Source organism: Pelmatolapia mariae, linkage group LG3_W, assembly GCF_036321145.2.
Source record: "Pelmatolapia mariae isolate MD_Pm_ZW linkage group LG3_W, Pm_UMD_F_2, whole genome shotgun sequence".
Classification (NCBI taxonomy): Eukaryota; Metazoa; Chordata; class Actinopteri; order Cichliformes; family Cichlidae; genus Pelmatolapia; species Pelmatolapia mariae.
In genome coordinates this window covers 14465415-14482092 of record NC_086229.1, presented here as the reverse complement: position 1 = coordinate 14482092, position 16678 = coordinate 14465415, and the positions used below count along the sequence as shown (strand labels likewise).

The 16678-nt window shown below is 40.8% G+C and overlaps 1 protein-coding gene across 1 annotated transcript in view; it reads right to left on the bottom strand.

The window, feature by feature from the left end:
* Nucleotides 1-3183: 3183 nt before the first annotated feature.
* Nucleotides 3184-16678, bottom strand: part of LOC134620724 (oocyte zinc finger protein XlCOF6-like) — a 95285-nt gene continuing 81790 nt past the window's right edge. The window contains exon 6 of the mRNA XM_065469966.1: nucleotides 3184-3418. Coding sequence (XP_065326038.1) covers nucleotides 3230-3418 — 189 coding nt within the window. The 3' untranslated portion in view covers nucleotides 3184-3229. The remainder of the gene's footprint in view (nucleotides 3419-16678) is intronic.

Sequence of the window (16678 nt, the reverse complement as noted above, 5' to 3'; positions counted from 1 at the left end):
TTTTAGCTCAAACACCAAAATTCATAAAGTGTCAAGTTAAGTTTTTCCTCCACACAATTCAGATTTTATTGCTGGTTTCTTCATAAAGTTGGATCTGACTTCAGTGTAAATGACCTTTGTCTGATGTGTCTTATTTCATGAGCCTGTTTCTCCTGCTTTTCCTCACTGTCCTCACAGTCTGCCCTGATCTGATCGAGGTTGAAGTTTCTGTTGGAATGATGTGGACTTGGAGCAACAGACCTCCTCCCTCACTGAAGTGTGAAACTTTGTGTGGTTCACAGTGACAGTGTGAGCAGTGTGAGAGTGTCAGTAGATGATCAGCAGAGGAAAGTGAAGCTGCTGTGAGCTGATGTCCTGAAGGGCTTTTAAAGAGTCTCTGAGTTTGACAGGAACATGAAGATGTTTGTGGTGTTTGTGATCCTCCTGCACGGTAAGTACACCTTCCTCTCTCTGCTCTCATCATCATCTCTCTCTCTTTAATGTGTTGAAGTGCAGCAGGAGGAGATTTCCATCAAACACTGGATTCTGATTCAGATCAAACTAACAATCCAAAGCAGCAACTTTCAAATCACTGGATTCTTCTTGGTGGCTTTCAGATGAGCTTGTGCTCTAACTCACATTTCATATGTGACCAAAGGAAACTTGGTGTGTGTGTGTGTGCTGTTGTGTAAGTTTGTTCTTGCCATCCTCTTTGGATTTAATAAAAATGTTCTCATGAATACATCAGAGACTGAAGAAAGTAGACAGGATAACTTGAAGTCTAGGCATTTAGCAAAGAGAGAGGTGGCAAAATCAAAGGTTTGTAGTGAGTTGTTTGTCAGGATGGAAACTAACGGAGGATCAAGTGCTTCTATTGGCTAGATACAGCATAATAATTGAAATAGATCTGTGGTTCAACAACATATCTACAGTTTCTTATACCTCCTGCATGGAGGATGTTTTTGGCAGGGTGTGTGTGTCAATCTCTTTACATGTAATAGCTTCAACAATATTTGAATGAATTATGATAAAACCTTGTAGTGGTGTAGAGTTTGGTGATGTTAACAATCTATGAAAATCTCACTGACAACCATGATTTATTGGTCCACAATTGAATTAAATACTTGTGACCTGTTTGTGTGTCCTCACAGTTTCCCAGCATGCCTTGGCTGAGGTGGTGGAAGTCTATAAGGAGGCAACATCTGTTTTGCTGCCCTGCCAGTACTCGGGTGTTATTCCTGAGAAGAATCCCACAGTGATGTGGACTCATAACGATCTTGATCCCAAATCTGTCCACCTGCGACTAAAAGAAGGAGATGATCTTAAAGAGCAAAACCAGCGTTACAGCAGGCGCACATCAATGATGTCTGATGCTCTGGAAACAGGAGACTTCAGCCTCACTCTAAGAAAACCAGAACTGAGCGGCAGTGGCACCTACACCTGCTCTATCAGTGATGGGAGAAAAGAACTGGGACAGAGAAAAACACAGCTAAAGGTCAAAGGTCAGAAAGCAATGGAACTTGATTAGATAAAAACTGTTTCTTATGATATTTATTAACACATTTATTAAAAAAATACAATGAAGTATTAATTATTAATACAGAATTTCACCTATACTGGGTAAATTTGGTTATCTGGTTTAAAGCCAAGCAACTCCATTTTCAAATTTGGATTTACAGACACTGCAAATTTTACATTTTCCCAAAAAGGAATTTATACACTATTAACTATGGAACCTTGTGAGGAAAAAAACCCCTTAATAAATAAAAAGATAAAAATGATAAAATAATGAAGACTGTAATCAGTAATAAAAAAAACAAAGTCATCTGGCTCTTGTCTGCAGTCTTTTGTCTATGCCTTCATCATGAACATTTTGAACATCTTCTGTGATACATTATGTCTTTTAACAGTAAAAAATACAGTATTATGTATTTAATATTGGCAAATCCATCTTCACAGGCTGACCTGCTTTTCATTGAACACTGTGCCCTGGCAGTATGGCAATCTGCATACAATAAAAAGTGTCTCAAGAACTAAACCTGACACACACCTTAAACTTTAGTATTTTATGGTGAAAAGGCTCTATGCCATGTCCTAAAACATTTTAGCATTGTAGCACTGGTTATATTTCATCAGGATATCTGCTATTTTTTTGTATGAGTGTTTATTCAAAGGAATGAGTGCAGTAAAAGGCTCAGTGCACACTTTTCATTTTGGGGCTTTTATCATTTTATCATTATGCAAATTTTTACTCTGTGAATGGTACTCATGGCCATTGACCAGTGGTTGTTGATCAATGCTCATAAGAATTTGCATATTAATGATGAAGAAATTGACCTCACAGCCCATTGTTCATTCATTGGGCCGGTTTCAGTCGTTATGCAAATGTACTGTTTACAAGATTAACGTAAAAGCAGGAATCAAGACGTAACAGTTTATTTGTAACATGGAATCGTTTCTGAGTGGAGTATGAACTGAGAATACTCAAACTCTTTCACAGATGAAGTTCTCTTTCATGTGTCTGCGTTCATGCTTAGTATGATCACATGATTGTGAAAAGGTTTTGTCACAGTGTCTGCACTTGTATGGTTTCTCTCATGTGTGGACTCGTTTATGCTTTTCAAGCTGACTTGCACTGATGAAGGATGACCCACACTGATCGCAGACATGCTTTTTAACGCCACTGTGAAGGAGTTCATATTGTTTGAAGTCCTTTGAAGTGGTGAAGTCTCTCCCGCATTCTTTACAGTAGTTCATTTTGTCTCCAGTGTGTCTACGTTGATGTATTTTCAGAGTCCTTCAATGACTTAAAGTCTTTCCACAAAGGTCACAACAAAAGTCTTTCACACAGCGATGACAGGGTTGAGAACTTGATCCATCTGTGTCGCTCTGCTTCTAAACAAAAACACAAAGACAGTGTAAGTCAGTCCTTTAACATTTTTATCCTGAACGTCACCTGAAATAAAGAGCATCTCTGCCAAAGTCCAATTACATTTTACTGTTTACATTATCGCACTCAGCTCAATTTAATGTGCTATAAAAACGATAAGAGTAAAAACATTAAAGTAATACTAGTTTAATGCTACAATAACAATAACACAATTCTCAAACACTATCCCTAAAAACCTGTGATTAGAGTCTGAATAATCATTCACAGCTGCCAGTAGAATTGCTAACATGCTAACACAATTCGATGAGCAGAGTTGTTTCAAACAGTCGGGCTGACAAGATAAAAATATAAATACATACCTCACAGTAACTGCACTTGTAGAGTCTTTCTGGTGTGGATCTGTTGGTGTGCTTTCAGGTAACGTGGAGATTTAAAAGTCTTCTCACACAGGTCACATTTATAAGGTCGTTCCTCAGTGTGGGTAAACATGTGACGTCGTAACTCTGTGTTTGTGGTAAACTGTTTACCACACTGATCACAGCTGTACGCCTTAATTCCAGAGTGGGTAACTAGATGACTCTGTAAGCTGTTACTGTGAGTAAAAGCTCTGCCACACTGATCACAGGTGTACGCTTTAACTCCACTGTGGATGAGTTGATGTGATTTTAAGTGTGAAATGTGCGTAAAAGACTTTCCGCAGTCTCCACAGCTGAATAGTCTCTCTCCAGTGTGGATTAGTTGGTGTCTTTTTAAGCTTCCAGACTCGGTAAAAGACTTTCCACAGTTTCCACAGCTGAACGGTCTCTCTCCAGTGTGGATTAGTTGGTGTGTTTTTAAGTGTCCAGACCTGGTAAAAGACTTTCCACAGTCTCCACAGCTGAACGGTCTCTCTCCGGTGTGGATGACCTGATGCATTTTTAGGGAAGCTTTCACAGTAAAATCTTTCCCAAACTCGTCACGGTTGTATTTTTTTCTTCCACTTCTTTCTTCAATAAAATTGTCGGCCTCCTGAGAGCGCTGACTTCTCGATCCACGTTGGTCCTGCAGTGACAGAGACACAAATAGAGGCAGTGATTTGTGGGAAATACATTATTCTAACCGGCCTTTTATTAGTGGTATTTTGTGAGCTTTTATTAAATAAGTATTTATACTTATTTTCATACACACATTGCAAACGTGCTCATGAGAGTTGGCATTCAGTCTTTTGAGGGTCAATGCAAACTCGCTTACAGACACAGATAAATATTAGACTTGTTTCTAGGGCAAAGATTAGAGACATTTGGCTGTGCCTGTACACCTGCTCAGTGAGATTAGCACAGAACGTACTCTGGATGTTTCAGAGACGTGTACGAGGAGAAAAAACAGCAAATAAAAGGATCGGTACAGTGTGAAATGCAGTTGTGAAAAAAAAAAACTCCCTCCATTAACACTAGTTTTAAAGACGAGGCTGGTAGTGATGTGAAGTTCACAAGTTTGCTCTAACGGTGCGTTCACACCGGACGCGATAGAGGCAAGCGAAAACGCCCAAACGCCCCTAATGTCACGCGTGCACATTTGCACCTCAACGTGTGTCCAGGGAAAATCCACCGCGCCTCAAAATTGCATCTTACCACGCGCGTGGACCGGAAATGTGGGAGGAAGTTGTGCCAGATGTGTTGTGCTGCAGATGTCCTCTGAATAAACACATTATCTTGTTAGCGGAAAGGTATTTGTACATCAGTTGGAAAATATCGGGACAGTAGGCGGGCTTGCTAGCTTTTGCACGGTTTCATTGGGTCAGTCTGGAAATTAAAAAGCAGAATGAATGAACTTACCAGGTTGCCCAATCTCCTCACTAATGTGCCTCCAAGCTAGGTCCGTTTTATTCCTGTCTCGGTAGAAGTAGCAACTAGCATAATTTAGCTCTGGATGATTAGCCACGGCACTGATGAGCTTTTCCTCCTTAGTGAGTGACTGGATCTGCCCCTTTGACCTAGTTACAGCCACGTCACCAGGCTCCTGATTGGTTGTCGGGGCGCGATTTGACACCGGAGTTCATATTTTCCGACTCGAGCGTGTGCACAAAATGCAACACACAATCTGACACGCGTGGTTTTGTTTTGCGAGTCAAACGCGCCCCACGCGGTACACTGACGCGCGTTTCACGGGTTTTGGCGTTTTCCCGACGCAAATCTGCCTCCGCATTTTCGCCGGATGCGCAATCGCGTGTCATCACTCTCTTTCCATTGACTTTACATGTGAACCTGACGCTCTGGCCGCCTCTTTCACGTTCGGTGTGTGCGCAAGAGTCGATTCTCTGTAGTGAACAAGAAAAACTGGCTTCTGTTAAATAACCTCCCCTACCCCACCCGCCTCTCTCTCTCTCTCTCCCTATATATACATATATACATATATACATACATATATATACATACACACACATACATATACACACACACACACTAGGGCTGCACAATTTTGCATAAAAGGAGAATCACGATTTGCTTAGAATTGAAATCACGATTCTCTTACGATTTTCTTTTCCAATATATATATTTATTGCACTTATTAACTGCTAGGGCTTCACGATTAATCGTTAGAAAATCGCGATCTCGATTCATACTTATGTGCGACCTCATTTCCAAATGACAACGATTTAAAAAAAAAAAAAAAAAAAAGACGATGACGATTGTACCGCATTTTGATCGGAGACGTAATCTGCATTAAAACAAGCGCTCACTCTTCCTGCTCAAAAAATGCACGGGCGGAGCCTTATACCACATGATACAGAAGCTGTGCTGTGATGCTCAAATTGGCAGGGAAAAAACAACGGAGAACACGTCAGGGATGACGAGAAAGTGACAGGAGAAAATCCGTCCTGGTCAACCATCATCATCATCATCATCAACTTTATTTAACCACAACCACAGCTGACACAAAGTGCTGTACATTAGAACTGTAAAATAAAATTACATTAGATATAAGTAAAAACCAAATAAAAGAAGAGTAAAATCATTTATTAAATAACTACTTCAATTAAAAGAGAAACTAAGTCTCACTGAGGTTAAAAGCCAAGGAATAAAAGTGGGTTTTAAGACACGATTTATAACCACCCAAACATCAATAACGGGAACCTTATACAGCGCTTCCCTGTCCGGTTGTTCAGTCTGACGTCACTGGCCGTGTCTGGGCCTAAACTCCGCTGCAGGTCCATATATCAAACGATCACTGTGGCATTACTGAGAGTTGAAAAACTGTCTAAAGTCTTTCATCTTTAATAAAATGATCAGTGTTCTGCTCTACCAAGTGTAACAATTGAGTTTAACATCTAGGCATCCATGAAAATGGAATTTATGACATTTAACGGCGTTAGAAGTTAGCAGGAAGTTGGTTCGCTAGCTTCTATCTAAATACAATATAGCATGTCCTGACTGCGGGGTTTTCGAAACAAATTCAAACGTACAGCTCTGCTATCACTTCCAACATAAATGAAGACAGAAAACTAAACAGCAGTGACGTTTGTAGGGTTACTGAAGTTTGGCTAGCTGGTATATAATGATGTGCTACGTGACCGCTAGCGACACAGCTATGTTAGCGTAATATAAACAAGCTAACTTTTTTTCCGCTTGATAAAAGTTAACATGAGTGTTCTCGGTGGTCAGGAACAAATGTAATCGCATGGCAGGATGCTGTAAAAGGACTAAACTTAAGCCAGGAGAACAAGTGAGATAATCCATCCACAATACGAGGTTAGTCATTCATATACTGCTGCATGGGCTGTGCTGTAGTTACATTGTAAGGTTTTAAAAACTGAGCTTAAATAAATGATTAGCGGTAATAAAAGCCGAGGGAGGTCAACAGTGATCACTGACTGTTTTATGAGCTTTTTGAGATTAAATAGTAGAAAATACAAAACATTAAACATGTTAACAACACAAAAGCCATATTAAACGCAGACTACTTTAGGCCCGGAAGTAGGATTCGTCACGTCATCACTGAACAACCGGATACACGTCGAACTCCCGCAGGCACAAAGAAATTACGGAGGCTATTACTCATCACCTGACTAAAGATATATCAACACTGTGCAAAACGAGGGATTTAGGAAAATGATCAACACCCTAGACAAACGCAGTGCCGTCCCGCAACTATTTTTCTATTGTTGCACTACCTGCTCTATACACGGAGTGTCGAGCATCGGTGGAGAATTTCAAGCAATACAACATTTTGCGGCAACCACAAAATGTGAGGCATTTATTGTTTTTATGTTTATTTATTGTTTTTATTAGGGCTATTCGATATAACGATATATATCGGATGACGATATAAAAACGTCTATCGTTTCATTTTACGCTATCGTTTGTTTCGTGGTGTCGCAAAATAAACTGTTTATGGCAATATTGTTTTCATCATTTTGATGGTCACTGTAGTGGCTATATTAATTTCTTAAAGTTCTCTCTTTCTCTTATATTTAATATAACCACACTACGGACGAACAAGCGCTTGTTTTTTATGCATTTTCGTTAGCAACAACGACGGTAAAACCACGGCGTGTCCGCTTGTTTATTTTCCACATAAACCTTTCACAATAAAGGTCAAGATCCTGTTGAGGCTTTTCAAAATAAAATGAGTCACATGAAAGATGCAGAGTATTAACGGATGAGAATCAAATAAGAACCGTCAGGTGCTAAAAAATAAACCTTAGACTTAAAACAAAGGTTAGAACAGGCTTTTCCCCGCAGCACGTTGTGTAATAAATACTCACAAAGAAAACGGCGGCTGTTACAACTTATGTCTAAAAATGTATAGGTACACGACGCCCAGCTGGAAACACTTCACGCAAGTCAAGATGCCCGAGATTCACAGAATTTACAGGAAATGTTACATTTTTGTAATTTATATCGTTATATCGACGATAGATGTCTTAATATCGGGATATGAGATTTTGGTCATATCGCACAGCCCTACTTTTTTATGTTCAGTTTCAACTGTTACGAAGTTGATGTGCAGTTTTAACAGAAGTTATTTGGAGAGGAGAGTGACTGCCGTTGGTTGAAAAGAGAGGTAAAAAACCCTTCAGTGGTGTGGAAACATTATGGGTTCGCGGAGTCAGACGTGGATCAAGTAGACATAGTGTGTAAACTTTGGTGTCGTAGCTGCACCACAGAGCGACATGGCAAAGTTCACTAAACATAGATGTTTACATTTTATTTTTTATATTGCAAACATTTGCACCGTTATCGGTATTTGCACATTATTTTATACTGTTTTTGACAATCTTTAAAGCCATTATTCAGTACATTTTTATTGTTAAATAGATATCATCAAATAATTGAGATCTCAATTTCAGTGAAAATAATCGTGATTATCATTTTTGCCATAATCGAGCAGCCCTATGTGTGACATATTGAAATCGCATTTGAATTTGCGCTTGTTTTTTTGCTTTCACTTTGCAATCGCGCGAACTGTGTATAGAGAGTGACAGAACTGATTGGTGAGTGACGATAATTTCCTCTGACATCGTCTTATCAATCGTTAGTTTACTATGCAAACATGACAAGTGAAATCTCCCGCAGGAAGCTTAAACATGTGAGAGGTTGATCGCGCAGAGAATCGCTGAGCGTTATGTGAGTGCGTGTGTAAAGGCAGCAGGATATATATTTTAGTTCTGCTGAGCCAAATAAGACCGGTCAGGGTGAAGAAGTGACAGCCAAAGAAAAGCTTACCACAAAACGGAAAAGTTATGACAAATCAGACTATAAGGCAAAAAGAAAGTGCAGCTTTATGGTTTAATGGACAAAAGAATTTATGTGGCTGGAATATGACAAGCTAAATAACCAGGGCTGCACATAAGCGGTCCGCAGGTGCGCAATCGGTGTCAAAAAAAAATACACGCACAAGATAAGAAGTTGCAACGCGTGTTTGCGTCCATAAGATTTTCTGGAGGAGGACAGACATTTGTTTAGAACTCTTAAAGATGTCGAAGAAGCTCCTTTAAGCAATTACTTTGGTGTTCCTCCACCTCCAAAGAAATGTCAGATGGAGTCCGAACCACAAAAGAAGCGCGTATTCTAGGAAACGTGGTTGCAGGAGGTGAGCTGGCTTTAAACAAATGATGAACGCACAGAGATGTGGTGCAGAATGTGCCATGAAAATCCCACTCTAGCGGACAAAAACAGTGCCTTTTATATGGACGCAAACGCGCGTTGCAACTTCTTATCTGGTGCGCGTCTTTTATTTTGACAGTGAATGCGCACATACGGACCACTTATGTGCACCCGTGTAAATAACATAATGTTCTGCCGGGTGTGTTGTTGGTTTCCCTCGATTTCTCAGTTGACAAGTGCCTTTGTTACTGGGACCAGTAATTTTAAGAAAGGCCCCCATTAGAACCCATGAGAAATACAAGAAATGGATTATTGCTCAGTCTGCAAATAATATACTAAAAATCAACCTGAAAAATCTGTTTAGAACAGCCTACTATGTTGCAAAGAGTGAACTACCACTGGCAAAATTTAGCAGTCTTTGCAAACTTCAAAAAGCAAATGGCCTAGATCTTGGTTCCACTTGCCTCTTACCTGTGATTTCAGTGGAAATTTCAAATTCAGGATCTGACACAGACTGATTCCTGTTGTACAGTTCTTACAGTTCATAGAAATTTCTGTTCAATTACAACCAAGTATTTGAGTTGATGATTGTAATTTCTACACAATATTGTAATTTGTGTTTCAACAATTTTTTGATTAATGTTTTGTTTCTGTTACAATATTATACATTAAAGTATAATATTGTAACGGAAACAAAACATAAAAAAATGCTCCCTTTTTTATTCGGGCTACTTAAATTTATTTTGGGCTACCAAAAACTGAAGAGTCCCTGCCCGAAGGGCTACCAGGGATTTTGAAATTTTGCGAGCCCTGGATGCCAATGACATATTTACCCAGCTACATTTCCGAAAGAATGCAAAAGCATTGACATATATTTTTCCTTCCTATGATAGCCCGACGGGCAGGGCAGGGATAGATTCTGGTAGCCGGACTGGAAAAATCGCTAGCCCCAGGACGTCGGGCTAGCGATTTTGCGAGCCCTGTGTTGGGTTCAAGGGATTTCTGCAAATGTGTGCAGGGTTAGTAAATCTAGTGTTGAAGTTAGCTCGGTGCTTACCTTTAGATGAGCCCACAAACCGAGAGAAACTCCGTGATGAAGCTGGAACTCTTTCCAAACAGGAAACAGGTCAGGGAGCAGAGACCCACGTGGTTCACGCTGATCTCAGCTACGATCCAGGAGACAAGGGTGTGCAGATCGATGCCGATATCGATCCAAACGTTGGTAGTGGTATATGATCGATACTTTAGTTTGTTTCTCTCCTGGAGGTTCACTATTTACTCGCTGTGGATGAAAAAGCAGCTCTGTCTGTGTGAACACCTCTTCTTATGCGGCAGACGCACTTTGCTCCGCCCCCTTCTTCCTGCCCTGCTGGGATTTGTTACTGTGCCGTCACGTGACTCAGATGCGCTCAGAAGACGCATTTGGACTGCAGAGAGAGAGAAAGAGGAGCAACATGTGGAGATATTTTATGACTGTAAATGAAAATGCTGGAGAACAGCTGGAAGGCTGTCAAGCCACAGGGGACCACAACAAGCTGTAGAGTTCAGCTTATTTTTCACACCTCAGTTAAATGCTTTGACTGAAGTCTCACTGCACACACTCAAACTTAGTGTTTGTGTACACCTTGGTCATTATAACCTGACACTGATCAGTGCTGCTCTGACGACCACACTCACATCCATGTAATCATTTAACTGGGATGATCTGGATTTACTGCACAATGCTGAATGTGTCCTTACAGTACAGGGAATAACTCTCTCTGTGTTCCTGTAGAGAAACTCTGGGTTTGTGTGCTGACGAGCATCACTCACAGTATGATACAAAGGCTCACTCATACCTTTCCACACATGTGACAAATTCAAAAAGATGCTGAAACCTTTAGAACATCATAAACTACACATTGTTGTACTCTTTTAGGATGGAACAGCTTTCAGATTTATTTACTCTTAAAGGATAAAAGATGTTTTTAAGAATTTTGCATTCAAGAGGAGAATGTTTAAATAAGTCATGTAAATGAAAATTTCAAAGTTGGTGGCTGCAGTATATACAAATTGGTGTATCTCAAAAATAAAACTATGAAGACACTCAAAATTAATTTGGAAACTGTTTTATGCAACTTTTTTACATTTACAATTTTCAGGGATGAACCTCTGAAATTACTTTAACTAGAAAGTTGTGTAAAAATACCACTATTGCAATTTATGTAGTTACTGATGACTTAATGCATATATATGATTAAAATTTGGGATATAATGGTTGTATTGATGTATAGCAACTTAAAATACTCCCAGAAATGGCACTTGTTAAAATCTCCCAATTCTTTTAATCTTTGGGCTGAAGGAAGGACAATACTCTGTGTATAAATGCTCAATCAACAATACTTTATTTCCATACAATTCAACACTTAAGAGCATAAGAACCATCATGATTGGGAGACCTGCCTGCAGAGGGTCACAGCAAGTCTCAAAATGGTGACGGGTTACTCAGCTTCTTATAGCCTCTAGTGGCCCCACCCAGTCATAAAAAGCCTAAACATTCACATTCTTTCTCTCTTACGGCGCCTAACTTATGACCTCGGCTCCCTGTCTTTCTGCTCTCTGTAAAGGTGGGGGTATGGAATGTGGTCCGTCTCTCCTGTCCTAGACACAAGGTCTCCTGCACACAACATTTCTTTTTATGATTCAGCAGTAAAACATGTCAAGAAACAGTGTAACACATTCACAGCAGATCAAGGGTACAGAGTGATGCACACTTATCTAATGAACTACAAAATGATTATGTTCTTTTAACCCAAAAGTATGATGGGAACTAGACTACGTACACAGCACACAATCTAAACTAAAGGATAATATATGTCCTACAGCTGTTAACATAATTCAACTACCTTGACTACAGGCATAAAATAACATGTGTTTTACTAATAATCTCACAATTGCCCCTTTGATCTCTTTTCTCAAAGAGATCACTTACAACATACACTCCAGGGTCGCAAGGTCCACGTTCTTCTTGGTCCTGAGGCCCTCTGTCCCCCTTTAACGGGTCGACCATATGTAGGATGACCTCTGTGATTAGCAGTTCAGATGCAAGAAAAACTATGATTACAAGAACAAAATACAGATGACACTCCCATTACTCCCCAATTCTCCCACAGCTTTATTTTGGTGCTCCAGTTTCCCACCCCCATTTTGGTGCCACCTTATACCTTTCAAATGTACTCAGACTAGAACCTCTGTCTAAGGAGCTTTTAACCTTTATTTTATTGCTGCAGCTACCAGTATCTTTCAGTCGGGTGATTCTCAGCTTCTTTCTTCGACCTCCGGGGTTAGACCACCCTTTAGTCGTTGCACAGATCAGGGGATCATTCTGCCCCGATTTCAAACAAAGATCTGCGTATTTCGGGGTCACCGCTGTGTCCCCCTTTTTGCCAAAAGCCTCTCGAACCCCGTTGGTCTGGTGTTCCTAGATTTTCGCCAACCCCTTCCTGGTTATTGCTGTATTTATGGGATCCATCTTCTCGAGGAGCCCAAACGCCATGACACTTGACCCCAGTTGCTGTCTCGGCAGTCCCTACGTCTGTCTCTGCTGTGAAAACTCCTCATATCTCCGTGACTTCGTCTGGTGTCTGTTCCTTTCTCTGTAAGAGACAGAAAACCAAAACACCTCTCTCCCTAGCCTTGATAATCTAATGTTGTTATCCATTGTTCTTCTAGTGATGCAAATTTCGTTTAAAATATCATGCTCAGGACTCTCTGACCATAAGCTTAAGTTTTACCATACCTAAATTATTAAGCACACAAATAAAGTCATAAAATGTTCATAAAACCATTGTTTGATGTTCAGACTCAAAAAAAGAGAAAAGGTTAGTGACATCATATCTCTATTTTGAATGTGACAAGTCTACCATTCCCCTGTTATTCATAAATATTGTTAAAGTTTTGGTGATTTTCCTCTATAAAATGTAATTAACTTTTTACAGTGGCCTGCTATGGTTAATAGTAACATATTCCAGTCATAAGTGATCTCAAAAGTTTTCTCCACTGTAGCATTTGGCATTCCCAATAATATAACATGATACCTTAATCAAAACACAGCTAATAAAGCACAGTTTTCTTAATGCAAACATCAGTAACTCAAAATTAGCAACCAAAGGGTTAAATCTGCAGTTTCACACTCTCATGTGAAGCTACCGTCTCCTCCTCCTCCATTCTCTCTTATCCTCCTGCTCCTGCAAAAACAAAACAAAACAAAGCGAAGCATCCACCCTTCTCTTGTCGGCTGGGTGAATTGTTTGTCAGCATTTACTAATCCTAACGTCCGTGCAGTCTTTGTCTCAGTATCAAGTCAGTCCATCACAGTCCAGTCACATGCATTCATTCACACACATTCACACCGGATGTTGCTGATAATGGAGTCTCACGCGCGACCTATTCGAGCATCCATCACCAGCAAGATGACGTCATCATTTTAAAAGGAAAACAATTCCTTGTTTTTTGTCCATTCTGAGGTGCCTTCTGACCTCAGTTGCTCCTTCGGTCTCGGTCACGCCCTTTTCTCTGCCGTGTTGGTCCATCACTGTCCTGCACAGTGTGAATGCAGAGTTATCAAGGTCAGCATTCTTTTGTTCGGCCTTACTTTTCATTCGGGCTTGGCGGGCGTCTCGTCACAGCTCTGTCAGCTGAAGCTGTTGGAGAATTTTCCCCCGTGTAGTGAAACGGGCCTTAGGTTTAGTGCTCTCCGTCTCTGCTGCATGAGATCGCATTCCTGCAGCACTGCTGACATTTTCAGGTTGTTGTTGTGGGTCCAGCTGTTGCAGCATTTGGTCAGGGTCACGTAGAGGGGAGAGCAGGAGTCCAGGTCAGCCTCGGCTTCCAGGGCCGGCAAAGCAGCCTGTAATTAAACATAAAGAGAAAAAACAAAAAACTTAACAAAACAAAAACAAACAGAAGTGTACGAACAGGAAAATGATGTTGTGTTGGCTGTGTTACAAAGAGAGGGGAGAAACACCGGGCCAGGCCCTGTGTCAGCCTTCTCTCCCCCCCTTTTTTTTCCCCTCTTCCTCATGATATAATCAACTCATAACCCACCAAGTTGACAGGACAACATGCACATGTTCAAAGTCTTAAGATCATGTTTGAACTCACAAAAGAGAATTTTCTTTCCGTCAGTAAGTCACTTGTGTTGTTCAGAAAACGTCTCACAATTTGACTCTTAACCACTAAATTTGTTATTTCATCACTAGTTGGTCATACCAGTGTCTTTATTTTCTCTTTCCTTGAAGTTAAATTAACAGCTTCAAACCTCTATTCAATGTACTGAACTTACGGCCGCATCTCCGAAAGAGATTCTAATATCTTATTGCTACAGAAGCCAGTCTTAGACAAAGTTAAATGTGGAAGGTAACGTGGGCTGCAACTAGACTCAACGTAGTATATTATTAGTATCTTGCTAGAAGCAGTTCATCTGACACACTGGAATTCAGCCTCAACTTATGTTGTTAGTATCATGCGCCGAAAACCAGACACCGACAAATTTAATGTGAAAATTCGTGCAACTCAGCGAACAGATTAATTTGGAAAGCCCAATATGCACATTTGGTATTTTAAAAAAAAACATAATACAATAATACAACTCAAAATGGTGATGGGTCACTTAGCCTTTTATAGCCTCTAGTAGCCCCCACCTAGTCGTAAAAGCCTAAACATTCACATTCTTTCTCTCTCCCGGCGCCTAAGTTATGACCTCGGCTCCTTGTTTTTCCGCTCTCTGTAAAGGTGGGCGTATGGAACGTGGTCCGTCTCTCCTATCCTAGACACAAGGTCTAGACACATTCTCTTCATGTTTCAACAGTATGAAATGTCAAGAAACAGTGTAACACATTCAACAGTGTCGAGTAATACAGGTCAATCCAGTAGATCTAATGATTTTCACACTCTTTTAAGTCAGAAGTATGATGCAAACTAAAACTACATACAGAGCACACAATCTAGACTAAAGGATATTATATGATCTATAGCAGTACTTACTTTTGACAGTTCACTCTTCAGCAGCTCCCGTCTGCCGTTTTTTGCTGTCGTCGCGTGGCGGTGACGTATTCGCACTTGAAATGCATACTTCAAGCGTGCATACCCTGCCACACAGCCACACATTCACACACTGGTGATGGCAAGCTACATTGTAGCCACAGCCACCCTGGGGCGCACTGACAGAGGCGAGGCTGCCGGACACTGGCGCCACCCTCTGACCACCACCAGTAGTCAACGGGTGAAGTGTCTTGCCCAAGAACACAACGACCAAGACTGTCCAAGCTGGGGCTTGAACCGGCAACCTTCTGATTACAAGGCGAACTCCCAACTCTTGAGCTACGATCGCCCCATATAAGCAGAAATCATATCGATCCAGAGGCACAGTTATCAATTCAAGTAGACACAAACCTCAAGCTTATCAAATTTATTATCATGTAATTTATTAACCAACTGGATGAAAGATCAACCAAACATATTTGCAGAAAGTAACAAGGAATGAATATTGGGTAACAGTACTGAACATGTCCTGAGTGTGTTTGGATGTTAGTGTGCACGTGTGTGGGAGTTTTCTGTGAAAACAAACTTGTGTGACCTTTTTGCCACAGTTTCTGTGGCTGTGGGTGCTGTCTGTTGATTGAATGTGAAATGCTTTGCATTAAAGCACTCACAGGTCACAATTTGTTTTGCTGTGCACTGGCAGCTGACGTCCCTGTATGTCAGTTCTCCTTGGGAAATGAGAACTGCCTGATGTGTCCTCAGTGGATGGAACTGATGGCCCATCTTTAGCATCTCCTGAACTGCTTTCTCAACTGCTTCAAACAACTTGATTGCCATTTCTGCCTTTTCAGAATCAAAGAGACTTTATTAATCCCAGAGGGAATCTGAGTTGTCATAGCAGCTAATATACAACAAACATCAAGCACTCATATAAAATTGTGCCACACAGTAAACAGTTCTGCAGCATCTGAAATTTCCCGTTGCTGACAAGACAGTTGGTGCTATTTCTGTGCTGTCCTCTTGAGGGTTCATCCCACACCATCCAGTGGACCCTTCTGTGGCTCGCCGTTTCATGTCCCAGCAGTGAATACTAGTTTGAACAGTTCAGTAGAAAACATAAAACAATTCCCTCTCTGTCTCTATTGAAAGCATCACTGCAAAAGTGGATTGTGAATGTGCCCTCTGCATGTAATTGAGCACTGGTGGCAAGTGCTGCCAGATTGCTGGTGGGCCATTAAGTCTTGATGGGGACACTGTGCAGAAGGACGTTGGATGGGAGGATGTATGTATATAAAGCACATCTGTGTGCTGGTGTGATGTTCTGAAGTGGACTGCTTGTATCTCTGTGCTATATTTTCAGAGCTCATTTTCAGAGGTCAACATGAATCAAGTCTTCATGTGCTTTCAAGCCTCGTCTCTTTTTTGATTGTTACTCTGGATGTTTTGCCACTGGGGTCATTCTTGTGCTCCTAATCCACTACTGCCTGCTGGAGATAAGTCACTTGACTCTCTGCATTGTACTGGATGGAGACTGGGAAGAGAGATCCTTGCACTCAGAACATTCTCCGTACATGCAGTTTGTTTTCTGTGTGATGGCTTTCACAAGATCATCCAGATCGACAGTGATCACTTTCAAGTGGTGAAGCTTCTGCGCAACAACCCAGATTCTCATGCATTTTGCACATACATGTGTCCCAATAAG